A 27514-nucleotide genomic window follows, 5' to 3' on the forward strand; every position below is an offset into this window, starting at 1 on the left:
TGTAGGTATCTTCGCTTAACAATCTAAAATGTAAAAGTTACGGAAGCTTTGATGAAACTTTCATAAGGTATACCGAGGGGGTTAGATAAATAAGAGGATACATTCTAACGGCTCTGTGGAGTGGTAGGAATTATAGAAACATGAATTCGTAAACATGTAACCGCAACAGAATACTGTTTTCTTACCAAGTTTTAACACGCAACAGCTCGACTACATGGTTATCATCGGAAAGTGAAATGTGACTACTTATGCCCGCAAAAACGCTTCGACTAGGGATGGAGAAATTACACGGCGAGAAGACTTTGCTCGTAAGCGTGGCTACTTTTACAAAATTTACGCAACATTCCCACAACCTGATGCATCATTCCTAAAATAAATAGAAAACATAATACTTCAGTTTCATCTCAATCATTTTATTATAAATACGAACAACATTGAATTTCAATATTACAGGCATACACTGGCCAACCTTCGTAATATAAACCTTCACTTCCCATTGAAAACAAGGAATTTCATTTCCCAATTACACTAAACAATGTAATCTTGAAATCGGGAATGTGAAAGTAATGAACGATAAAAACGGTATAAATGTGACAACGCCACGTTTCCGGTGGTGGTCGGGCCAATTTTTTATCGGTAGTTTGAAATTAAGTAACAGCCTCAATCTACTTTGAGCAATCAGAATTGTTCAGTCCCAAGGAGCTCCTTAACATTTAACAAAGGAACATTATTCGTAAGGATAAGCAGCGGCTTTAAATCTATTCTCTACCAATTACTTGTACCTTGGCGTAAGCTCCCTTACACCCGCTATCAGAAAGTAACAAACTTTCTTTAATCTCGCTTATCTGACTCTCCGTAAGTTTTAACTCACTGTGCCGCGCTACTTCCATTATACACATCTCTAGCGCTGGTTCGCCCAGAGGCTCGAACGGAATAACGGATATATCGATGTTCCTTTTTCCGGTAGATCCGGTGATCGCCGTGTTACTTTCTATTAAATCCACATCCCGCGTCAAATAATCGTCCACGTTCTCTACGTTAAAAATCATAAACACCGTGATGCATCTACCTTCGTTCTCCTTCAGCGCATCTAATATACTATTAAAAACCTCTAAATCTCTCATTTTCAAATTCTCTACTATTAACAGGTCGTAGGAATCGAAGGACTTCAGCGCTTTCATATCTATATTGTAGCCCAGCGCCAGGTTCTGTTCAACGATTCGTTTCTCAGCTGGAAAATTCTTTCTTATAATCTCCATGGTATAAGATTTCCCAACTCCCGTCCCTCCTATAAGGCAGATCACTTTCAGGTGAAAACGATCGTAGTTCAAACTGTAAGCGAGGCTAGCCATTGCGTTTTCCTGCCCGTATATCTTCTGCTGCAGTTCAGCAGTCGCGTTCAGGAAAAGTGCAGAGCGATCGCAAATCTGGTATGTAACAGGATTAATAAGCAATGAAATTAATCCTACTACGATTGGAACCATGCAGATGCACATTAGATTGCAACAGCACATGCTCCTTCTCCTCTTGCCTGCAGCTTTCGTGTTAGCCACTAAGGGTCTAAGTTTCTTTTTTATACTATCGTAAGTATTCCTATCCGTCCCCTTCGAACTATCGGTGTCTCCTCCCTCGACAGTTACGTTCTCAAGTTTCTTAGAATCGCTGCAAGGGAACTGCTCCTTGGCGCTTAATATGCCGGCGTCTATCGATTCGCGATTGGGTAAGAATTCAGATTCTAGTACCGAATCCACATTTTCAACGTCCATGTACTCTATTTCGTTGGATGTCTCCTTGGGCGCAATCTTTGTCACCTGTATCGCATTACTGCTGTCGCTGAATTGCCAGCTAGACGCGTTAGAGGATGGAGCGTAAGGTAGCACAGACTGCCATGCGTTTCTAGATTCGTTGTAAGTACTACGCACCACTTCTGATATTTTCAAATGCCTGGAATCAGAAGATAGAACTATCGGTTAAGGACGAAATGATCCTCGCGAATGTACTTGGATTTTTACCTGGTCTTCGCAGCTTCGTCATAAATTTGTTCACAACTATATTGTCTAACCAAGCCGGTTGGATTCCCGGACTGGTAAGACTGCTGCATGCGAATTTGACGAGTGAACGGCAGTTCAGAATAACTAAAAGCTCTAGTTAATGTGCGATCACTATCCGGATCTACTAATTTCAACGTTGCAAAATGGTTTTCCATAACACCGAGTGAAATCTCGTGCCTTCTGCGATATGACAGCCGGCAAATATAACATAACCTTCAGAACTCTGCGTGATTTCAAACTTCGTTCATTTCTGACTTGAGCTTATTGTTGGGTAGATATTTATGTCAAATTAATTCTTAAAGTAATATCTACCTTCAAGTCTTTAACGTACAGAAATCTTCGAAACGACAGCGTTCAACTTCAGTTGATATGTAACCCCACGTAACCCTAGCATCGCCGTTAAAATTTGAAAGATAATACACCCGGTAGATGCGGGCAAACTGATTTTCATTGTATTTTAGATCTACGTCTATTTTGAAATTCGATTTTCTTCTTTATTTTTACACGTCTTTAAATCTCCTAGTTAGAAACATGATGTAATGCCAGTTTTATAAGCTAGAAGTGTTTTAATCACGTAGGAATGATAAATTTGATGAAGTCATATTTGGAATTTGTCTTTCTATGTATTTACAAAAAGGACGGCGCAAGAACATGCGAGAAATGTAAAAAGATTGTACGAAATATAATAAATGTATGATATATAAACGATATCACGAATCATCGGAACTTAAATCGTAGCAAAAACACGCTGAAAGAAATATATCTCCACCGAGCACGGGAGAAGAATATAATCCATCTCGATTATTTACAATTTTATTGATAAGATTTGCAATGCTGCAACCGAATAAATAATAACGAATAAGGAATGTTGAAAAAAGTGCGCGCAGTTCAATTCGTTCGTTCCGCTATTCGTAGTCCGTGTTCCTCTGGTTTAAGCTCAGTTTCTGCTCGTGTATCGACGAGCAAACAGCGGATTAGTTGGGTGCGTGGTTGTTTAGTGTTTTCGTGATGTGACATTTCTCCAGTAAAAAGCAATAAAAATGCAATCGAAGCAACTGCTGTTACGATGTCTTTGGACTATGTCGATACTCGTCCTGGTCGCCGCTAGAATACACAAGCTCGATATACGGGTTAGTTCGTTTAACTGCGAGCAATAACGCATGTATATTTACCAGTTATTTCCTTGGAATTCTATCGTTACGTTAATTGCGTGTTATGTATCGGTCAACTAATTGACTGAAGCAGCCACTTAGCTTGCTCGTGTATTACGCGTATATTTCAAATCTTTCGACATTTAATTAACGAGCATATGTATATTATCGACGTTCTCACTGTGAATTACGTTCATCCTAATTATTGCGAGTACCATGTAAGCTGGAAAAGGTTTCCGCGAAGAATCCGTTAAGTATAGGGGGAAGCGATTTCTAGGTTATACGCGCATCCTTTATCGAGGGAACGTTTTTCTTGCGGGTCGCTTAGTCATAGGTTACGGGACCTCGGCATGCTTACGCTTACAAATCTTCCATGTTACAGAAAGACACAAGGCGTTACATTGCCCTTAGCACCTTCGGATTCTACAAGGGTGGTATTCTAGATGTAAATCTAACGAATTTCAAGGCCGATCCTTTCAAGGAGAATGCCGTGGTGAGTTATGTCGCCGTAGCGTGGACGTTTGCTGCGCTATGTTACGCGTCGTCCATTCACAGACACCTGTTTCCATTTTCCGTCATTCACGCCGCTGAATTGTCGCTATAAGCCTACTCAAAACCATTCTCGAATATGCAGCTTCGAGCATGGACGCGTTTCGCCTACAGGCCGTACCAAAACATACGGTCCAACCCGGAAGGAACCGTCTCTTCGCGAGAATATAAAATCGAAAGCGTACGGATCAGAGTTCTTCCCCATTCTTCGTTCTCGAGACAATTCGAAGGTCTCGGCGCTTTTCAATTTTAGTCGGGGCGCGGCACATACCACGCACATATTTCCAAAATCAATTCGGCGGGAGTAACACTATCCCTCCTCGAGTTGTATTTTTGGTCACCTTGTGTAATCATACCTCGATTTAAATACACGAACATGCGTAAAGAATTTCGAACTCGCTAACAAGCCTCCTTCCGCTGAATTACTAGCCTATTATAAATAAATATACTCATACTACACAGTTGCACAACGCTTAACCGCTAAACTGCTTTTGAAGCGGCACGAAGCCGCTTACGCGTTAAATTTGAACGCGCAGTGGAGTTTCGTGTTTCCAACTGGAAGATAACACCCCGCTAATCGGAATCGTAGAATAGCTCATTAACGATAACTTATGGATGGCATAATTAGGTACACGTCAACCGTTACACAAGACGACTATATGCTTTTGTTACCATATACATATTGGGTATCGTGGTTCTCCCGAAAGATAGGCCTCTTTCGCCCCTCTCATCTGTGTAACGTCTGCTTTGTGTTTTCACGGTTCAGTTCGGGTTCAGTTTGGATCGAACGGTAAGCGATGCGATGAATCCGTATTTAGATAGTCACCAAGAGCGATGCGTACTTCAAGACATTTTGAACGGCAAGACCGATCTCGAGCAGAGGGACGACAACGCGGTCATATACTTAACGATGGACTTGAAAAATTCAACGTAAGTGTTAGCGATACGATCGACTAAGCGACGCACAGTGGGACGGATCGACGTTTCGGTAGGCATTCAGTTCGTTTCTTACAGATTTCATCATTTAATGATTATAATCTAAGATTACAGGTAATATATTGTATAATAAATACAATAATCATTTTTTTTCTCGTCGCTCTTTTTAACAATGGGACTTCAAGAGTCCCTTCGTGTTGATTTCCATATATATACATCCATATATATGGATCGGGGCTTATTAATAAATTCACTTCCAACATATATTATTCATTATTATTATATTTGAACATTACTCAATTAGTGTAATTTAAAGTGAAAAAATACGAAAATGGTAACAAAAAATCTTAAGTTGGCAATAGAATATAAGTGTTTGTATTTTTCATTACAAGAAAAAGACTAACTAAAAATTATTCCAATGTGTAAAAGCTGGTCATTTTCTAAATATGGAAATCTAAAATTTTGTTTAGAATATTTAACTGAGGAAGCCCGAAATAATGATTTTAAAAACTACTGCGAATTATACGCAAAAAGAGCAGCCGAAAAATGACAAATCAAGATGTTCTAAATAATTTATTAATAAGCCCCGATCCATATATATGGAAATCAACATGATGGGACTCTTGAAGTCCCATTGTTAAAAAGAGCGACGAGAAAAAAGATGATTATTGTATTTATTGTACAATACATTACCTGTAATCTTAGATTATATTCATTAAATGATGAAATATGTAAGAAATGAACTGAATGCCTACCTAAACGTCGATTCGTCCCACTGTGCGACGCCTACGTTTATCGTTTATTGCCTCGTAACTAACGATACACACTCGCGTGTTTCAGATTGAATGTGAACTGCAGTCGGAACGTGCAAACCGCGCATATCTACAAAGACTCCAGCATGCTACTGGTCTTCCGAGCTAAGAGAGGCTCGTTTGCAACTAGGTTTAGCGACGCGGCTCTTTTCCCACGAAGGAAACGGTACTCCTCGCACGGTGAGTCGGCTATTTCCAAACGCCCTCACACGTCCCTCGTAATAAATAAGCAGAGATAAGAATTCAGTATCGTGTAATACGATACGCTCCTCGAAATTCCACTGCAGCAGGAGGAAAGTCATGGAATCGCGTTTACAACGATGGTTTCTGAGCGCTGAATGTCGATTGCGGTTTTGCGGTCGCTTATGTAACGTCGATGCAAGAGTTCGATGCATCGAGCTCGACAAGTGGATCTTAATTGGCCTGCTCGCGGAGGATTTTGGTTTTATATTATTTCGAGAGAGGAAGCGCGGCGCTGCGAAGGATGAGCGATATTTGCGGAGGAACGAAGGTTTAATACATTGGCCGTAGCGTGTTCTTAATTTTGGCGAGCGCCCAAAGACAGGAAGCTTGTCGTTGCGATAGACCGCGTGGAATGGGCAACGCGTTCGCGTTGCAGCGCGTCGAAGTTCCCGCGAGTTTCCTAACTGGATACACGAGATAATTCCTATCTCCGTAATTCTCGGTAGCTCCACAAAGAAATGCGGAATAACGATAATCCTCCGCGACGGTTCTTATCGATTTATAGAAGTCAAAGCCACGGCGCGGCTTTCTTTACTCTCATTTTCCACAGAGCACGAGACAGCAACGCCTATTTGGTCAGTTATTGATTCAATCGTTTCGTAGATTTCTTGATAACGCTCCAACCAGATCAAAAGAACCGGACGTGACCGTCGGGATTTTAAGCAGATCGGCGGAACCCGAGCGCGCTTATCAGCATTGATTTGAGGGTATATTAAAAATAACCACCGCTGCATCCGGAAGGTTATTTTTAGCCCGGACTATGACTAACATTGGAAGCTCGCTTCGATCGTAACGCGGGCTAACAGGTGGAAAGTGAAAAGTTGGCACGTACCGCATTGATCGCGACCTTAAGATATAGTCGTTAATGCTGCTTCTACGGGGGAATGCTATCACCTTTGGCTACGATATATTCTACTTTATCCTCACGTTAATTAACCGCTGCGGGATATGCGTTTATCGCGTGTTCTTTTCCTGCGATAACAACGCGGCTGATTGATGATACCCTGCTGTAAGTCCGAAGGAACTTATAGTCGGAAGCGCACAGCGAAACTCGCCTTGAACCGTTTGCCGTCTGATATTAAATCGACATTATGAACCCTGAGACATTTTTCGTTCCGCTTTACACGCGTCATTTATATGTATGTATGTACGCGCGTGTCTTCTGTATCGTGTGGCATTTAATGCGCGTAATTGATTGTTCAATTGCCATATCTAAACAACTCGCAATGTCAGAAATTGTTCCAGCGTGAGATCAGTAATGGTGTTTCGATAATGCCTAGAACGGTACGGTTATAAAACTGCGAACATTGGTCTTCGTTTCTGGATTAGAAGTCAGCCGATCCATTGGAATTCCGTAGTTCCAAAATGATATTCTGTATGAAACTGTAACAGCTTGCGTCGCCCTATTTAAGGGGCTACATACACCTAGGAGGCGAAAAAGTAGGACGGATTTGGAGAATTTTTTTTTCGGTGGAGAAATGTTTTTATCAAAGAAACTTAATATACATTAGAAAGGCCATACTATCGGCTATAAAATGTGAAATTTTCATAAAAAAATTCGGAGAAGAAGCTGCGTGGTAGCTGTTTTCGTACAACGGTTTTGCGTCTGCGGTAACCATCATGTCTTTGCTGTTTTTCATCTGAATCAAAAAGAGGAAAAATTATTCTTAAAGTAGACCAGAAAAATAGTCCTCGTAGCCGATTTTTTTTTCTTCAATTTGTCGCAACATGCCGGGCATATTTATCAATATGTATACAGTCGTAAATTCAATTTCTACGTTCAAATGCCCGCATTTTTGCGACAAATTGAAAAAAAATCGGCTACAAGAAGAACTAGTTTATTTTGTCTGCTTTAAGAATAATTTTTCCTTTTTTTGATTCAGATAAAAAACAGCGAAGATACGATAGTTACCGCAGACGCCTTTTCTGAAAAAAAACCGTTATACGGAAACAGCTACCACGCAGCTTCTTCTCTGAATTTATTAATGAAAAATGTACATAATGTTTCTTCGATAAAAACATTTCCCCACCGGAAAAAAAATCTTAAAATCCGCCCTACTTTTTCGCCTCCTAGGTGTATGTAGCCCCTTAAATACTCGTTCCGTTGATTTCGGCGTCGATTATACCGGCGAACGTTACGCGCGGTCCGTAGAACTAAATACGAATGTGATCGATATCTCACGGAATGTGGACTTGAAGCGACATCGGTGATCGAACACCACCGAGATGAGAGACGCTATAATTAACGTGACTCGTCCTCAATCTTATAAATAACCCGAAACTCAAGTATTTTTGAGGGTCCGGTTAGGTAACTGTCTTCTACAGTAATACATTTCATGCCAATGATCTTTCAGCTGGAGCTCACCGCACCTGCCAGAGAGTCTGATCAAGTCGACGACGAAAGGGGCTCGCCTCTGCGCGCTGTTTTAGCGTAATCGCCAAAATGTAATGTCAGTCGATAAAGCGAAGTGATTTTTAGGTATCGAGAGATCCGTTATCGAGGATGACTCCGACGGGAGGTCAGAGAGGAGCGTGTGCTCGCGCCTGAGACTACCGATGACCGTGCAGCAGGTGAAGGGGGAGAAATATTACAATACAAGCTTCACTATGTACGTCGCCAGCGAGGAGGAGGAGGGCCTCTATAATCTTTATTTTCACAATTGCCCGAACTATAAATACGATTCTCCAGTCACGCTAGATTTCTCGGTAATATGCCAGTTTGCTAGCGATTCCTATTTATGAAAGTTATTCCAGAATTCTGTATTTAACGGTGTGCAACTTTTAGATACAAATATCGGAGATCAATAGCGGAAATTTTCTAAGTGCGGGTGAGATGCCTTTACCGGCTCTCTATTTTATGATGGCGCTCTTGTTCTTTCTGTCGGGCTGCTTCTGGGTATTCATCCTTAAAAAGAGCGAGTAAGTGCCACGATCCTGCCTGACAGCCAGGGCCGGCGCGAGGATAGTTGGCGCCCTTATGCAAGACAATTTTTGGCGCCCCAAATTTTTGCACCTGTTCCCTATTTAATATGCTTCGCCTTTACGGAGTACATCAAGAAATAATTAGGTTTACATTTTGTTTACGAGGGAGTTGGATTCCTTTATTATTAAGCGTGCGATATTGTTTTTCGGCGCCCCTTTGTCGCCCTTACGCGGCGCATAGCTTGAATAATGGGTTCCGCCGGCCCTGCTGACAGCATACTTTTACAATCGCAAGAGGCTTCTCTTTATTACGCATTCCTCCTTTAGGCACCCTGTTTTCAAGATTCATTACTTGATGGCAGTCCTGGTGTACTTGAAATCTCTATCGCTGCTCTTCCATGGGATTAATTATCACTTTATCCAAACGAAAGGCGAGCACGTGGCTGCGTGGGCAATCCTATATTACATTACTCACTTACTGAAGGGAGCCGTGCTTTTTATCACCATCGTTCTCGTTGGCACAGGATGGACGTTTATTAAGCACATCTTAGCCGACAAAGATAAAAAGCTGTTTATGATCGTGATACCTTTACAAGTCAGCGTCAAAAGATATGCGCGCGTGTGTTCTTGTTAATGGAGATATTTAAATCAATTATTATTCCGCAGGTATTAGCAAACGTTGCGGAAATAATAATCGAAGAAAGCGAGGAAGGAGATATCGAGCATAAGACCTGGCGCGATGTCTTCATTCTCGTGGACCTGCTCTGCTGCGGTGCCATTCTATTTCCAGTAGTTTGGAGTATCAAGCACCTACAGGAAGCTGCGCACATAGACGGCAAGGCAGCTGTGAACTTACGGAAGCTCAAGCTCTTTAGGCATTTCTACATCATGATAGTTTGTTACATTTACTTCACAAGAATCATAGTGTACTTACTCAAGGTATAACTTGTTACCGTATTTTATCCTCTCAACCGCTTCTTTCGAGTAGCTCATCTTCTACGGTTCTCTCTTGTAGATCACGGTACCTTTCCAGTACGAGTGGTTGGACGAAATGTTCCGCGAAATGGCCACGTACGTCTTTTTCGTCCTTACCGGGTACAAGTTCCGACCAGCCTCCGCGAATCCGTACTTCACTTTAACGAGCGACGAGACGATTCAGGCTGACGAGGACGACGAAGTGGACGTCGTGTGAGTACTCGCCTTGCTCCACATTCTTCTCCTCCACAAGCTCGTTATCACACTGTATTATACTTGTCGCGCTCTGCCATTGTCATTTTTCTTTATTACTTAATTTCAATTATCTCCCACTTCGACGTACCTTACTTCATCCAGCTCTAACGTGACGATCTCAGTCTCTTTTCCAGTGTTTCCGGGGGCAGCGGTCTTCACGAGGGTCTCAGTAAAATTAACAAGGTCCCGAAAGTTTTGAGGCCCACTTCGGACGTTCCATCCACTCAGGAAGAGAGGGACTGTTTGGTGAATAAGACAGAGCCTTCTCACGAGTACGACTGAACGGAATATAAGTTACACGTAATAGATCGATTTCAGTGTGGACGAAAGCGAATGACTCGCTTCTCTGTCTTGTGATATTTGGAAACAGTGTCAGTGCCCAGAACAATATTTAATATAAAGAATGTTTAAAAACTATTGAAAGAGGACGGGGACACTCGGTTAAAGGTAGCCTCGATCTAGCTGTCCGGATCTGTTTTGTATCTATTCGGGGAGGCGGAAAAGCCGGTACTCTACTTATTAAACGATCGTCTGTTGTGTTCCCTTTTACCTTAAAACTGCGTTAAATATTCCTTCATCATATTTATTTTATACTTGACCACCGTCGTTTAACGCTTAACACGGAACGTTTCTCTTCTTCATCTACTTCCTTTTCCCATACGTTACGTTTATTCCCGCGACGCACTTTATTACGAGCATCTCTCCCCTATTCTTCAAATATAATTAAACACGAACCTTTGGATTCGGTATAATCTATAATTATTGGTAGAATGTTGTCATAGATATGGGACAAAATTAATCTAGGGAACGGTTTAAAGAGTTCAGTGTCTCGAGAACGCGATGTTATGCGTTTCTACGTCTAGAGTTAAATTGCAATGAGAGCCGGACGAGTGGGGAATCCTGTTTTGATACGCTGTAGCTGGTATTTCTTAGGCATTTAGTGAAACAGGAAGACATTTCCATTTGTTCGTTTTTTTTCCACGACACGCTTAGGTTTCTAGAAGCGACGAGCCCGCCTCCGCGGCGCTTTAGTAAGTTTGTGATATCCGATACATCAGATTGGATGTATCGCCATCCATTTTTGTAAAGCATTCGGTAACCTTTTACGTAGGAATAATAATTACGGCGTCAAGAGCTGGCGAGCGTAATAAGTTTTCAAGCGTTTAACGTGTCTCTTTATGTAATACCATCCTACGGTTATTACCATTTATTATTACTACTTATTGTTGTGTCTGTTACTAGTAATACTTCGTTCTATGTAATTTAAGGGACACGAAGAAAAAAATCAAGTTGAAATAATAAAGCGGATATTTTTATGAAGCCTCTAGTTTTCCTTGTCGCGACACCATTTCCTGGTATGAATGTTTACACGCTCAATCCCGTCGTCTCGTTTCTCTACCAAGAGGGGGAGGTACATATGTATAACCAGTACTTTCGTGGACCTTATTGGAATGGTCGCTAATGTTATTACTATTATTATTATTATTATTATTTCGACAGGAGAACCCTTTAGAGGACAAAGTGTTAACAGAGAAATACATTAAGAGAAATAAAATAGAAATACAAAGTAAAATAAAAAAAAAAACAAAGCAGTCTGCTTGCAACAACATACTTAACAGCACCAAAGGTAATATACTATGCTTTGCTAAGGCATCGACTTAACAGTTGTCTCCGGATCGAATTCAGCGAGGCTGAAAACAGATCAATGTCAGAAGGGCACTGATCAACTAATGTAAGAGAGAATTATTCCTGATTTTTAACACATGAAAGTATGAATGCTAGACCAGTCACGCTTCGCGACAAGAATCGGCCAGTCTTCGATCGCGTAGTTGCGACTTGTCCGTGCGCATAAAATTACCCCCTTCCGGGTTATACGCGATTTCAGCATCACCCTGTACAGCAGGTAAATGAATCGCCTAGTGAAATTAACGGCTAAACGTCAACTGCAGTGTCCATACTGCGTAATCGCGCTCAGTCTACGCAAGTGTGAGTATTCGGTACTGTATTACGCGTTGCGATCCATGTATCTGCTATCCGCAGCCTAACGGACAGGGTGAGCCTGTATTCTTCAAGTATAACATTAACACAATAATTAATTAGAATACTTAGTTTCGTTTCTTTTTAGCAAATTCAAGTAAATAAGAGAGGTGTTTTAAAACTTTCACTTTTACTTAACGATTAAACGTAATCGTAAAACGTTGATTCATCCCTGCAAATTCAAATTGATTTTTTGCAAACGCAATGTGTGGCAGGTGAACGAAGAGACTACATCAAGCCTGATAGCGGTTAACGACTTCAATTAAAGTTACGCCGTGTCCCTAGCCTACGCAAGCTATTCAACCACGATGGCGCGTAAACTTTCGTTGAGTCACCCTCATCCCTTTTTATTGTACATCCCGTAGCGAAAGCGGGTGGTCTGGCCTATTTTACTCCCCGTCGATCGACCTTCCGATCGTTTCGCAGCCTATGGATATGGATAAAATAGCTTCGCAACCTTTCACAGCCACCCTTAAGCAGCTTACCACCACTAAGTTTCGAAGGAGGAAACATTTTCTTCCACTGAGGACATTCTTTGTAGGGAGTATCATATTATTTCTGTCCCTCTTCAATATAAATTCCAAAATCTTCGAGGTCTTGTTAATAGAACGTTTATAACTGCTTTATTATTAACAGTTCCCACCCCTGCCTCGCCCTTACTCTAATTTTACCATCTCTATATGTATTATATTTTCCATTTAAGGAGTAATAATTATAATAATTACAGTTCACTTTACACGGAATTGACTTGTGCAATATTTCGTGCGTTAAAGATACTACTAGAATTAGATACTTGGATTATTAAATTATTATTTCAACGAAAATGTGTGCAAAATGTATAATACAGTGGCTAACACCACGAAGGAATATTTACAATGTTATATTAGCACGATACTGCCTGTAGAGGTGACGTTTTTACGGCTCGCGCGTTTACAAACTTAGCTGGCAGTGGTAAATCTCAATAATTCGCGGGACAGGTAATGTCTGACCATCGTAACTACGCCGCAAAAAGCCGTCGCTCGTAACGTGTAAGTTATTTTTACAAGTCGGAACCGCCAGCATAGTGCGCACGCACAATCGCTGCTACGACCCTGCATTTATTTTTTTTCACGAGTGCCGGCGAATGCCCTTGACCTTAAAAAAAAAAACACACTACCTATACAGAGGGTGAAATGAAATCTTCTGAAACACCTTTCGTTTATCGTTTAAAGCGGGGCCATTACGTGGATCTCTAACAGGTGGGATATATTTTCTACAAAGGGTTTTGGCTCCGAGTGGATTTAGCGTAAATGCCTGAGTACTTGCTTCCATCCCCGACCCAGAAACGACTTAGCCCCGCATTAACAGAACGGCATTGGGTCGTAACCTACCGCACTGGGGTGTGGATAATAAATTGCTTAGCACAGACGTCCTGCCGGTAGGAATCGGGAAGATTCAGTGGGCTTCCAACGATCTATATTTTCTAGGAACCGCAAGGTGCATTTAAACGAAGCCGTTCGCATTCCTGCCTGTCGTTAACCGGTCTTCGAGCGTTCGTGCGTCGGTGCCGATTATTATTCCTCCGCCCTTCTTCCCAGATACATCTCATCATACCGGTAATCCATCCCCCCGCATTCTCGAGTCTTTGCGGACGCGTGCAGGACCGCAATTATCAGGAACGGTCCACCGTTTCTCGAAATACTCGTCCCTTTTCAACTAATTTACTTTCCACCCCCATTTAGAAAGTTACCTTCATTATATTTTTACTTACATTTCGATACAGATAATTTTGATACTGATAAAGAAAAAATGTAGACCTTGAAAGCAGGGAATTATGGCTGTGACATTTTTTACATTAGGGTAGACCGGGGGCGGTAGTAACACTTTGACTTTGGAATACGATTACGCAAGAACTATCGCAGGTACAACAAAAGTTTTTATACGAAAATGTTACTTACTTATCTAACATTATTGAGACACAACGGGTTTGCTGTACGTCAGGTAACGTCCAGGTTATTAATAGAAAATGAGAAGCGGAGAATGTGTTAACACTGAAAATCAAAATATTTATTAATTTTAATTATAATAGTAAATGGAAAAAAGGAAAATTTATAACCAATTATGCGGTGTCGTAATTGTGGTAGAAATAGAAAATGTTTCGGCTGGTGCATTCTTAAGGGTTATACCTCGTTAGGCGGCCGAAAAGAGGCGAATATTTGTGATTTTTTTTGGAGAAGCGGAATTACGAAAAAATTAACAAATGTTCTTTAAATGTTGCTCTTTCAAGCGCAAAAAGTTTTGTAAAAGTATACGCTTCCGCTTCTTCAAAAAAAAATCACAAATATTCGCCTCTTTTCGGCCGCCTAACTGGGTATAACCCCTTAATATGGTCAATCCTTACATTCAGTTCATTGCACTCATTTTTCATTTGGTTTGCTTGTGCTGTGCTATAGGATTCCATGCAAACAAGACAATATTATTAATCTTCTTTGTCACTATTCGGTTCTGTTCCGGTACAACCAACCCCGACTGCTGATGTTACAATCGCCCACGACCATGCTTAAATTACAAATTTCGATTAACGAGAGACTTAGAAGTGATAAGTAACGATCAGTATTACTTTAAAAATGGCCAGATTAAATATTTAAAAAAAGAAAAAACGCGTACTTGCAAAGGGAGTATTTATATTACAATTTTAAATCACTATGAAAAAGTTACTTTGGGGTATCGAAAAGTTATTTTCTTCCCTATACATGTCAATTGTATCTATACTGCTAGGCCACGGATGTGTGTATTCTAAATGTCATTCTTCATCATAAATATCTAAAATTTGTGTTAATATCTACATGTTTTGAGATATTTAACGTGTTACAATCGCCACCCTGTTACTATCGCCCCCGGTCTACCCTACTTACGAGCACAGCTTTTTTCTTTACGAGGTATATACCGTAGAAGAGACCGATACTGACACCGATTGCACCGATTACGTAACATATTTCAATGACGATTATCTTACAAAGTAGAAGCGCGAGCAAGCCGAATTAAAAGTGCACCCGCGCGCATTATTCCCCTCTGTTAAGCAACTTTCGATTCGAAGGTGAAACGTTGCCGAGTATCTCTCAATTACTCTTCTCCTCCCTTAGATTCCATCAAACACGTTTCCGTCCCGTTGCACGACGTATCCTGGAGCATGCGTCCCGACGTCCGGTCGACGTGCCCACCAAACTCGCCGCGAAATTCTCCAGTCGGCGTCGCGACGCGCTTCTCGAAAACGTCTTTTCGCTTGTGCCGCTTCTTCCCTCCGTGGCTCGAAACGGGCGCGAAATCGAAACGCGTCCCCCTTTCGCCGCGGGATTTATTTCTCTCCTGCGCTCACACGTTCACCGACACCACGCGAAAGTGTACCTTCCAAGTGTACTTTCAAAGGTACGTGCACGTAATATTCTTAAAAAAAATACACCATTCCATCGGACGGATCACGCTCCCCCGGCTTCCCGTTGCCATCTGTTGCACGTATCGCGCTGCCTGTGCCCGCGTCTCGTACGCTAAATAAATTACCCCGTGTACCGAAGAATCTTCGCGACTACCACGGTATGGCGCGCTGTAGCCAGGCATTTTTACGTGACAAAAGTTATGTCACCCCAGCGGAACTCGTCCGCGGGGAAAGTCAGCATCGGATTGGATTTAAGCCGAGGGGCAACGCCGCTGGTTGTTTACATAACCCGTTAAAACTCCCCGTTATCCCTTTATCCATCTTTATCCTCTAAAGTGGCTATCGAACTCAGCGGAGACACTGGTTGAACTCTGAATACAGCAGAAGCGCGAGTTGGATTAAACTTCCGCGGAGCTACCCGCCAAGTAGCGCGATTGCACGCGCGTGTTTGTTTTCCATCGAGTGCTTTGAGACCTAACCGAGCGCTCCGGAACGCATCGCGCGTCTCAACGTCACCGCTGACACTGTCGCCCCCGACTGGAGAATTTCGCGGCGAGTTTGGTGGGCACGTCGACCGACGTCGTTCTGCAACCGTGAGTGATTACAATTCAACTGTTAGCCATCTGTTTCGATTGAGCAACGAACGCGACTGCAGGGAGGGTGGCTATGTAAATAACATGCGCGCATTCGATCACAAAGCACGACGACGTTCGGCTCTTTCCCTGGTTTAGCGCCAGTGCTTGTGCGCCTTACGAGAACACAATGTCCCCGCTAAACCTCGCCGCTGTATGTAGAGAATAACGGCCCGATCTCCTCTGCAAACACGCGGATTTCATTACCGCGATAGCTGTAATATAATTTATGGGCCGAGCAAATTACGGCCGCTTGGGTCTCCTAAATCTGATGCAGAATAATTGCGGGATTCGCTGGCAGCGTTTTTGTCCGTGGAATCGTGGCGAAAATAAATAACGTAAGTGGACGAAAAAGACGCGGAGAGTAACTCCGGCCGTTACCCCGATCCCTTGGCGCATCAGGGTGGCCCTGACGGAATGAGAAATTCCTCGGCTAACTTTCGCGAGCGAAGTTACGTTAAGTCGACGCGTCGTCAGTTTTTCTATAATTCAAAGAGCACGAGTCGCCTTTGCTCGCTGGAGGCAGGCTTCCTTTCCAACTCACCCAATCTCCCGGATCCGCTCGTTTCGACCCTTCGGGAGGGGGATGGAGTTGGCCGGTGCTGGAGAGTAAATCACGGCGCCGGCTATAGGATTTCGACTTTAATGCCGTGTTATCGATGACGTTCCCTTCGCTCGGCGAAACAACGTAATCTCGCGGCACCGCCGCCGCCCCCCCCCGCGCCCTGCCATTATTACCGATGCGTTTCGATCCCATTTGAAATCCATTCACGAGCCGCGTATCCGAGAAAAAGCAGTGCGGGTTCCCGGCGAACTTAAATTAAAAATGTTGCGCGCGCGACGTGAGCCGAATAATCGAATCGAATTGAATCACCCGCTCACGGTCGGCGGGCACGCGATATCTCCAACGCCAACGACATAACGGTAATATTTATGGCCACGCGGGGACGGAAGTTGACGCATGGACCCAGTTGCATAGGTGTCACTGAAACACCTGCCGCGAAACCTCCCCATTGTGACACGCGGCTGGCTGTCTTTCACCCCGTCCAGCTTCTTTAGACAATTCCACAACGTCACACTTATCCTCCATTATAGGGTAGACCGGGTCGAATCGGATGAAAATAAGAATTTAGTTCATATTTCTTACTTCGCGATGGAAATGAGCATTTCAATTGTTCGTAGTACCTCGTCCCTCTTCCCCGCATCTACTGCAAAAGCCAGTCAATTGTTTTAAGTCATTGTTTAGAGCTGGTATATGTTTTCAGTGAGATAGATGCGTGCGAATGTTTCAATTTTGGTAGGTTTGCTAATCTACGTAATCTGCAGTTTCGTATTTAAAATGAAAAAGTAAGCTGGAAGATTGAAATGCCTTTATTGCTATTAGTTTGCACGGTGTCCAAGTTTAGTGTTTCATGTATTTTAGACTATCATATCATGATATGTTTATGTGATCTACAACCTTTGAAATACTTATATTTGGGGCTAATCGGATTTTACGTTATTTGGGGCGAATCGGATCACTCTTTATTTTCATTTGAGTATTTTTACGATCATAAATATGATAATTGTTTATATATAGATGGTTAGTACGTACATAAAAAGAGGATTCAGAGATCATGGTGTTAAAAAAAAAAATAATAAAGGAAGCTGTGATAAAAATTAAATCTAAAGAAATGACGAAAATATAAATTAATTAATGGTCTTAAGAAGTTGGCATTGTATTTACTGTGGTGAAAAATTAACTCGTCCACTTTCAGAAGATTGTCTGAGACGAGTGGTGCCCCGAGAATTGTGCTGACAGAGGTGGTAAAAAGGGACATTAAGTATATGAATTATAATTTTCTAAGATAATTCCAAAGATTTGTTACTAAAATTTCAGTTTCATCAAAGATTCTTGGGTTATCCGATTCGCCCCAAGTTTCAGGACGAATTGGAAATTTCTCACTTTTTCGTTTTTTATTTATAAAAAAAAAAATTATGTTTAGTTTTAATTTTTATATATTCACGTTAAAGCCAAAGGTGTGCTGGTCACGAATATATATTAAAATTTAGTTTTTTAATGTCTGATTATTATTTTTTTACCCTCAAACACAAAGTGATCCGATTCGACCCGGCCTACCCTATATTCTCCATTATTATATAGTTTTTTAATGTACTGACCCTTTGCTTATCGTTTTACCTCTGCAAACACGAATCAGACCAACTCCCCAACGCTGCGTAAATGTAAATACCGCGTCATCCCTGCTACCCATCGTCATCCTAGCTAACGCGTCACCTATCAAAAATCCTGCATTTCTGCCCTATCCCCGTCATCCCCTCTCTTGCATTCCGAAACCTTTAAAAAACCCCATCGCATCCCCTTATCCAAGAGCATTACTACTCCAAAAGCCAGCAGTCTCAGTCACGAAGTCCAGTCCGAAACAGTTGAAACTCCCATATACTTAATTAAGTTGAATAGATATCTTTGTATATATTATTCATACAACCGGAGGTTCGTTTATCCTCGCGTCCATTACAGTTTTACCATCCCTTTTATTTGCAAAATAATCTCAGCTCTGGCGGTTAGAAAAAAAACGGCTGTGTCTCGCGACGAAAAACTAAGTGGGGCCATTTAAAACGATTTCGGCGATCGCTGGTCGCGGCGGATTTTAGGTCACCTTCGTTTCCTCGCCTGGATTTCGATAGAAAATGGAGACGGTCCAGGGAAGTCAGTTAATTTTCTTCGAACCAATTCCTCCGTCGAAGTAGATTCTCTAGCGATACGGTGGAACGTCTACGTGCTAATTCCGAGCGATCGCCCCTAAAGGTCACTTCCAAATTCCGTACAATCGGAAACCACGACTGTACCTTCCGCGAGGCGAATCCTTTTACTCCGGATTCTATACAGGCTGTTGCATATCTCTGTTGGTTTTCGGGGAACTTACTCGATCAGAGATTTTCGTAACGATATTAAGGAAACACCGGCGAAACAAGAACGGCACCCTAATCGACGAGAATATATCTGGCCAGACTGTAACGCTCCGCCTGTATTAGCCATCGAATCTCCGCTTCCAGTTTGCTCCGGATTACGCTACCAATTCACTCGAATTAATAGTCTGGGCAGGTATGTAAGTCACACGCCTAGAACCACGAGATTACTTTCATGAAAATCGGATTATACCCGAAGCTGCTCCTTTTGAAGCGCCGAGACGCGTGCTAAGTCCTAAGTCGCCGATATCGTTCGTTTCGCTCTGCCGATTAATGCACTCTACCCTATGTTCCTTCCCCTTTTATCCCCGTAAGCTTCAATATACTTCTTTTGTAAGCTTCATGCGACTCGTGTACGACGTAAGCCTAAATCGGAGCGAAGGGGACGGTTGGAGAAGGAGGATCGGGGGTGGGGGTGAGTAAAATAAGGATTTAAAGCGACGGTTAATCGCTGTAATCGAGAAAGTCTCGAAGAACTAATCGGCCTTTGAGATTGTGCCGCGTTAAACGTCGTCAAGGATTCGGAAAGCGAGACCAGAAGGAGTCATCGCGTGCAACTTCTCCGTTGGTACTTTCATTAGCTATTATCTACAAAGTAATTCCCTGGGATGCTTCCCTCAGAAACGCGTCCTCCTTTCCTCGCGCCTAGTGTTCCTTCTCGAGAATGCTTTCTCGAGAATTTCTCGAGAAATTTTATAATTGCTTATTTCTTATTTCTCGAGAAGTACTATAATTTCTCGAGAAACTTAAGTCCAGGGAAAATATTGTAAATCTCGTTTATTTTCGTGAATGAATGTATTACTAGTTAATCGCGAACGTATAAACACATCTACGATTTATAATAAACCTTATTAATAACATTAGAACCTATATGAATTCCAATAGAAAATCACAGTACAGGAGATTCGATATTAGTAACTGCTGAAGGTGCTCTTAAATTCTTATTTAAAAATTTAGAAAAATTGTATACTGAATTAAGTAGCTAGTGAGTTTCTTGTAGCTATTAAAGAAGAAATATTGAAAAGAGGAGATAAGACTATTGTGTCCCGTATACAATTTTTGCACGTTCCAGAATTTCTTCTAAAAGGGTCAAAAGACGCATTTTTTCATTTAATAGCCAAGATAGATATTTCTAAAACGTCAAAATATAAAAGTACTAACAGATTTTGCCACAAAAAATATTGCGCTGTTTAAAAATAAAGTTTAAAACCAAAAAGTAATGTTTCGCTTTGTAAAAGTTTTGTATTAAATAAATAAATTCACCAATTATATTTAATATCTATTTTTCCATTTACACAAGTTTTGTATAAATTAGACAGGAATAATCATTTAGTTAAAGTTTTCTTGTGTTTTTGATAAGTATTATCAACATTATTCCAAAAATATAATTTTTCCAATATTTTTCTCAAATTCTCGAGAAATCTCAAGAAATATGATCTCATTTCTGATTTCTCGAGAAACAAAAATTATCGAGAAATCAGGAACACTACTCGCGCCTCGAGATCCTGGCGACGTCGGAAGTGGTAGTCCTCGAGGAATAGCGGTCTCACGCTTTTATAAGTGTAAATTAACGGCTCGTTGGCTAATTGTGCGTAAAGAACGAATGTCTATTAACGATACTAATGCGATTGATCCGGACTCAAACGTTCCCCTCTTCCCATAGAGTTAATTAAGAAATGAACGTATATAACGTACTCACCTAAAGGGACTGTATTATCTCAAGGACATCGTTTGCGTTATACAGAGTCGTTACCGAAAACTAATGACGTTGGTTAAGAGGCGAAGCGCTTGCAATCTTTTGATAACGTTTTCATAAAGGAGGGTGGTAGGAATACGTAAACAATGACTCCCTCGAACTTTCTATTACTATGTTGGTACTAAACATGTAGATCGAGACAGTTTGTTATTACACGCCAAAATTCATGGCGGGCCGTGTCAAAATAATAGGTGTGCCCTTTCCTTCCTTTCTCTGCAAAGTAGCGTATCTGATTTCCAAAGAGCAGCGTTAAGAAAAGCTCCCCCTCGTATCGCGTGTCCCAGCAACCCTTAGCAAACCGTTTCATTTTTTTCTTTATTTCAAATTTACGACAGACCCTTCTTTTTCTTCCGACCTCTCTTCCGGTTCCTAGGATTAACCCTTACGCGAACTTATGGGTGCTCCGGGGCGAAGCTAACGTAAACAACGACTAAGTACGTTTCTTTTCGAATAAGCTCCTCCTTATTTCCATGTGACGAAGGGATATCCGCGGCATTCTATTATCGTTTTCTCGAAATATGACATACTACTCAGCTTTACTACTTGCCTTCGCTCGGAATTTAGATTCTGATTTTCTAACAAAAAAATTTTCTTGTGGAAATCACATTCATCTGGATTAAGGTGAATGTCCAAATTTCTGGTCATGTCCCCATTTCTGCTCATTTCGCATTTTTCTTATTATTATAAACGTTACGTTTCTACTATAGTTGCGACAGAATAATTCTAAATTATTTAAACGTCTACGCGAGTGTTGCACGAGCTTGGAGCTATACATACATCGCTATTTTTCATGAGCAAAAATACGGATATTTAATAATAATAATATTTATTTACGGGTACTACCCTTTGGTACAAACATGAGTAATATAATTTCGAATTAATTATTGATAACTTATATACCAAGTAGGTAAAAGGTTGTCCACTAAGTTAGCTAGTGCGCTCTTGAACGTATATAGGGATCCGGAAAAAAGTCAACCAGAGGTTCAACTTTGTTAGCAGACTTGCATAGTCTATTGATAATGATACCATTACTGAAGGTAGTTTCGTAAGAATTTAGATGGGAAGCCTTCTCATTATCCTAGGTGGTACGTGCAGTTTGAAAAGTGTCGATATCTCGGTACAATGTATATAATTGTTTACCACCTTACAAATGAATACCATATCGCACATAAATCTGCGTTGCTCAAGGGTACGCATTTAGAGCATTACAATTACAAATTACTAATAGTTACACATCTTAAAATATCTTTCTTAAATAGTTTTTGAATTGGTTGATTTATTACTAAAGGATTAATCAACTACTCTGCAAATTTTCATCACAAACAAATTTTTTACACCTTCTTTATGACGAGTTACCTCTTAAATCAGCCGAAATTGGGACATTCACCTCAGTCAGGCATAATGAGTTCAGGTACATTTCGTGACCGCGGAGTTTACCGCTCGAAAGTTTTTAGGCGAAAGACAAACACACAGACGTATAAACTTTCTGCTTTATAGTGTAAGATAATGGAATAGCAACGATACGCAACTGTTGCAAAACGTTGGGTCAGCGGTACACGTGCCCCTGTAGATTCGAATAGTCAGTTCGAAAGAAATCGCTTTCGCTTTTACAAGCGCCAAGGCCCCTATCGATTTCGTATTTCTTTTAGACTGATCTTGGTCTCGCTCGAATGGCTAACGATTTAGATAACCATGTATTCGGAACGTTCGGGTCGATCGTGATAGGTGCAGCGGTATCGAGTGCCACAATCCACACGGTCTCATGCTCGAAACGAAAAAATGGGCAAGTAGATCGTCTGACAAGAAATTTCCCTCGATATACATTCGTGTATCTCGCACGCTCCAGGACCGACGGAGATCGGATAAGGTCAGGCGCGAAGCTTGGAAAATATTTTTTTCTTCTTTCCAGGGCATTTCGTCGACTTTTAAGAGACTCGTTCTCCAACCCCCGTGAACGCGTTTCGCGGAACGACCGAGGCGAGAGTGAATTTCTGACGCATGGAAGAATTATGCGTACAGCACGCTACGAGGATTCCGAATGAGGCTTTCTTACGATCTTACTCCTACGCTACTTAGCGGATAAAAAAGTTACCACTTTTTCGATTTGTTCTGTTTTTGTTATTTTTTAGCAAATTGTTGCGCCGGGGCGTTTTCACCGCAGGCTACCCCGACGCGAGGGAGGGGAATAATAAGACACGGACGCCCACGCGACACCACAATATTTGGTAGTACATAGGGCAATATCGGTTATAAAGGTGCGACCCGCATGTTCAGTACCAGTCTTCCTGTCGACCTCCCGATTGTCCTCTTGAAAGGAGCCGATCTTCTTCTATCTTCAGCTGCGAGCACCAGCAGGCAATGCACGGGCCTATACCTGGTGCTCGCAACAATATATTTGGGGCTGTGGTAGGTATGTTTAATATGTATATTCTGATGGAGAAGTTAAAGCTGTATAAAACCCAGTGAAAGTTGAATTTATTTAACTGGCAAACAAAAGTGTTATACGACATTGAACGGTGTAACACATTTTTGGGCCCGACAAAGAAGCTACCACGTTTAGTGACTTTTTAGGTGCTCCTAAACGCAAAAGATACCCCACAAGATATTAAATTCTTTTATTAACGTTCAAGAATAGTAACTTTTTGTTGGCTTTAAAACTGTGTTGTCTTGTTTAATGTTATCTAAGGATTTTGTTTGTTAGCTAAATAAATTCAACTGTAACTGGGTTTTATGCAGCTTTTAATTCTCTTTCAGAATATGTATATTACGCATATACTTCAGTTTTGAGTTGATATTGAAAAGTAATAGAAGTAGGGTGGTTCGAAAAAGCGGTAACTTTTTTCTCCGCTACTGTACCTTACCACTGATGCAACTCAAAACTCCAGGACCTACGCCTCTCACAATCAGTGTAATATCTGACACCTTTCCACCTTAAACGCCTCATAGATTCCAACCCTTGGAGACCTACCCTCCCTTCATCCGTCCTCCACCATACCTTTCTTTCACCATTAGTATAAAATCCCTCACCAACTCCAAGCAAGTCAGTGAAACCTAAATGTAATATCTACCACGCCCGACTCTTCCTCGAACAACCCAGCTCTGAGGTCAATACCTCTAATTCTGAGTGTAAAAGGCAAGAAACTCTTGTTGCGAATTTCACTGGAGAGTCTGCGGATCGAGGAACCCTTGCCTCCGTCCAAATCGTTACGTTCGAGGACGAAGCAACGATGCATCGAACATTCCCCAACGATTGCTCCGCTGGCAGAGCTTCCAGGGCCGTCTACGAATCTCGCGACAGTTTGCTACCACTCTGATCCCGTCGGTCAGAGGGTCGTTCAAGTTAATTATCCCGTGTCTCGTTCCTCGATGATTGCCGCGTATGCCTCGGCAATACGAACGAAAGCGCCACGTTAATTACGCGCTACCAGGGGATCCAGCCTAATCCACGGAACACGATCTGTTCTCTGGTATCGAACGCCTGCAATTCGACTTCGATCCGCACCCCGGCAAGAAAGCCACTTATATCGGCGCCATGTTGCTGGCTTCTTCGGCCGGATTATTTCATTTCTTTCACTGCGGGCAGAAGTTTCAATTAATTATTTCTTTGGCGAAATAAACGCACAGGTGATTGTCCCATGCTGGACCGAGGCGGTGCAGCTCAACATTCCTAGGTCGCGAATCTTCTCCCACAAACTTTGAACCGTAAAAAATTCCTCTTTTCTGCACCTTTTTTTTTAGAATTCCTTGATTTCCCCTGTTATTCCTGTATGCGTATGTGAACGCGTACAGTGCTTGACACTAGTTTTCGCCGAATATGTGATTACGTATACCTACATTAATTGGAACATAAATGCCCAAGAAAAGGCAAGTAGAATCTTCTTAAAAATCATGTAAGAAGTGAATAAGAAGAATTTGATGCGCGACATTTACATACAACATGGGAAAACTTATAACGAGGGCTAATTGGTTGCGACACATTTTTCTGACGATAATGTTTGCCGGTTTGAATAGTCACTTGTTTACTGATTCTTAAATTTCAAAGAATATGCCATCTTCTTCTAATTAATAATTATTATAATTTAAAACAATGCTGTTTATGTATCAGGCGATACACAATAATCAAGTAAATACTTCACAGGAATTTCGTTTAACCTTCGACAAAAAATAGTGGCCAGCACTGTACTCACCAGGACACTGGGGTGTTTTAGATGGTATTACCGTAGGAGGTAATGGTACGTAAAATCATGAGGTTAAACGCTGCGAGGTAAAATTTACAAAAACTCCACTTGATAGATGAGATCGCAGATTTCTCTGCAGTTTCTCTGTGTACAAGTACGCGCGTACATATATCCTGCCCCTGTGGACCTCGGGGGCAGATATATCTCCGTTTATATAGGTTCGCGGAAAGAATGTGAATGCATAATGCGCGAGCCGGGATTTGGCTTTTTGCATCGGGTAGGTATCGAGTCGCAGCTGTTGACTAAACGCGGTGGCAAACTCGCGAGAATTCGTTAAACCGCCCTCTACGCGAGAGTCGCACACGTGCTTGCAGGAATTCTAAACTTTCTTCCAGCACTTTTGCACCGAGTGTCGACAATCCGCGTGGCTGATGTACCGTTCCAATTGCTTGATAAATTCCCGTCGCGCGTAGATCGGCACCGCGATTCGAGTGATCTAAGTTTTCCAAGTTTCCATTCTATTACGCGTGGTGTCTGTGACAAGCAACGCGATCTACATCGAAGGGTGGAAATTCTAGGTCGAAAGGTGACTCTTTTTGGAGTAACCTTCGCCTGGCTGGAATTTCTTAACTGCTAAATGAATTTAAGGGGACTAACAAGGGAACATCCCGAACCCAGAAATTCAAAAAAATCTAAAACTTTGTGAATATGCAGGGAATTACCTCCTGATTACAACGCAATTTTTGTTTGCTGCCCAAATTCACTCTAAGGGAGTGTAAATTGACCCCTGAAAATCGAGTTATTTTTCGATTTTATGTTATAACTCGTGAAGTGTAAAATAATTATTTTACCAAATGCTAGATCTAATTGAAAGAAGCGACTTTTGTCTTGAAACTTTTTTTCTATCTCTTACAGTTCGCGAGTTATAAAAGAAAATCGGAAAACAGCCGTATTTTCAGGGGTTAATTTCACCCCCTTCGAGTGAATTTGGGCAGCAAACAAAAATTGCGTTGTAAGCAGGAAGAAATCCCCTACATATTTAGAAAGTTTCAGAATTTTTTGAATTTTCGGGTTCGGGATCTTCCCTTGTAAGTAGGCAGTCAGATCGCTTGAAAATCAAGTATTTTTGGGGAATTAATTACAAGGAGATGAATACAAATTGTGACTAGTACATTCGGGTAATATTTGTTAATACTATAAACAGTAAAAAAAAATTATTTGAATAATATATACATGTGTATGACAGCGCTACAGTTGCCTAATATATAGGTGTTTTTTCTGGAGCCGCTGTAATTTTGCAGTGATTCTGGCCGTAAGAAATTGAATTGTGAAATATTCTCTGAAATTGATACTTTGCCCTGAACCTATTAAAAAAGAAAAAATATCAAAAATATAAAAATAGCGGCTATAAAACGGCAAAATTTAAAGAAACTTGATTTTTCGCCAGGGAAAAGAGGCATTTTATTTTTTTTTTTGTCAAAACAGAAGTTTTCTCAGACTTACGCGTAGGTTCAGGTCGTAGCTAGACATGTTTCACATATGCTGATTTTTTTTCAAATCGACTTGTACCTTCGTTTTTTTCGCAATCACTGCAAAACGAAAAGGAAATATGATTCCGAGAAAAAAGCGTTTAAAGTTTCGAAAGAGGAATCAGTCTACCTGGAATTACTCGACCTTTTCGGCTGTAAAATCCTTAATTTTGCGAATTTCAACATAAACCAAACGGCATTTTACTCGGGAAGGGTGGTACTTGCGAAAAAAAGTTTAAAAATCGACCTTTACTATTCTTTTCGCTATTCCAACCAAATACATTTTTTTTCAAAACGACGAAACGCGTCAGTTAGCAAACTAATCCTTCCAGCTTCTCAAAAAAGCTCAAGTTGTTCGGACCACTTCTAAAAAAGTTATGCGATCTTAAAAAGTGTCCGAACATTAACGCGAGTCACTGCATGTAACGCGGAGAAACGAGTGCCAAGCCTTTCTGAAGCTTGCACCCGTATAAACATTCACGGGGAAGAATAAATTTCGCGGGTCGGGAGTATGGTTAATCCAGCTGTGTTCACTATATTACATTAACGAAGACTGAAAGTAAGCTGAGAGTAGCAGGTGTTTGTAGCGGCGTAAAAAAGCGCGGGTCTCCCTGCATGAGAATTTTTATGAAACCTGGCGAAAGAAGCCAGTCTCCCCCGCCGCGCTGTTTTTTTTCATATTTCATCCCTTGAACTTATCCAAGCGCGACAATACCGCTTACGAAATACTTGCTTGAAATCGGATTTCGCACGACGGCAGCTGCGTGGCGAGCGGAATTCGATGTCACGCTTGTAAGCGTTTTCAAAAAATATTTGCGGGGAACGTTTAAGCCGCATTTGCAGCGCGCGCGCGCGCGGAATTCCCGTGGAAATACTCCGGTTATTCGGAAGCCTCCGGGGGAATATCCAAAGTATTTTGGAAATATTCTGCGGGCGTCGCTGCGCTTTTCAAGGGGCGGGGGTGGGGAGTGAGATTTAAGTTCAGGCCGTGACAATGCGCTAGGTTTCGATGGAACGATCGCAGAGACGCGTTACTCTTGAAACGTCTTGCTGGCGGACGGGATCGAAGTAGATGCTTGAAGTTATCGGAGTTTAAGGCAGGAATGTTT

At 41.6% G+C, this 27514-nt stretch overlaps 3 protein-coding genes across 5 annotated transcripts in view; 2 read left to right on the plus strand and 1 right to left on the minus strand.

Moving 5' to 3' along the window:
* Positions 1-392: 392 nt before the first annotated feature.
* On the minus strand, positions 393-2812 carry LOC143376052 (uncharacterized). Its single transcript, XM_076825874.1, has 3 exons — positions 2364-2812; positions 2013-2274; positions 393-1944 (listed from the first exon to the last, which is right to left on the minus strand). Exons 2-3 carry the CDS (start codon positions 2204-2206, stop codon positions 759-761), a joined length of 1380 nt encoding a protein of 459 aa, XP_076681989.1. The 5' UTR covers positions 2207-2274; positions 2364-2812; the 3' UTR covers positions 393-758.
* A 189-nt stretch (positions 2813-3001) lies between these two features.
* LOC143375940 (protein GPR107) lies at positions 3002-11214 on the plus strand. Of its 3 annotated transcripts, none has more exons than XM_076825634.1 (10): positions 3002-3181; positions 3585-3695; positions 4518-4681; positions 5528-5679; positions 8222-8448; positions 8528-8661; positions 8992-9259; positions 9331-9603; positions 9680-9852; positions 10029-11214. In XM_076825634.1, exons 1-10 carry the CDS (start codon positions 3092-3094, stop codon positions 10174-10176), a joined length of 1740 nt encoding a protein of 579 aa, XP_076681749.1. In that variant the 5' UTR covers positions 3002-3091; the 3' UTR covers positions 10177-11214. The 3 variants fall into 3 exon arrangements, with proteins under 3 accessions (XP_076681749.1, XP_076681740.1, XP_076681759.1); XM_076825625.1 differs by having other exon boundaries at positions 3003-3181; positions 10017-11214; XM_076825644.1 differs by lacking the exon at positions 3002-3181 and having other exon boundaries at positions 3594-3695; positions 4570-4681; positions 10017-11214.
* A 3681-nt stretch (positions 11215-14895) lies between these two features.
* Positions 14896-27514, plus strand: part of LOC143376064 (putative G-protein coupled receptor B0563.6) — a 43032-nt gene continuing 30413 nt past the window's right edge. Inside the window, exon 1 of the mRNA XM_076825899.1 lies at positions 14896-15336. The gene's annotated coding sequence lies outside the window, so the exon portion shown is untranslated. The remainder of the gene's footprint in view (positions 15337-27514) is intronic.

The sequence above is a fragment of the Andrena cerasifolii genome, chromosome 1 (genome assembly GCF_050908995.1).
Source record: "Andrena cerasifolii isolate SP2316 chromosome 1, iyAndCera1_principal, whole genome shotgun sequence".
NCBI lineage: Eukaryota > Metazoa > Arthropoda > Insecta > Hymenoptera > Andrenidae > Andrena > Andrena cerasifolii.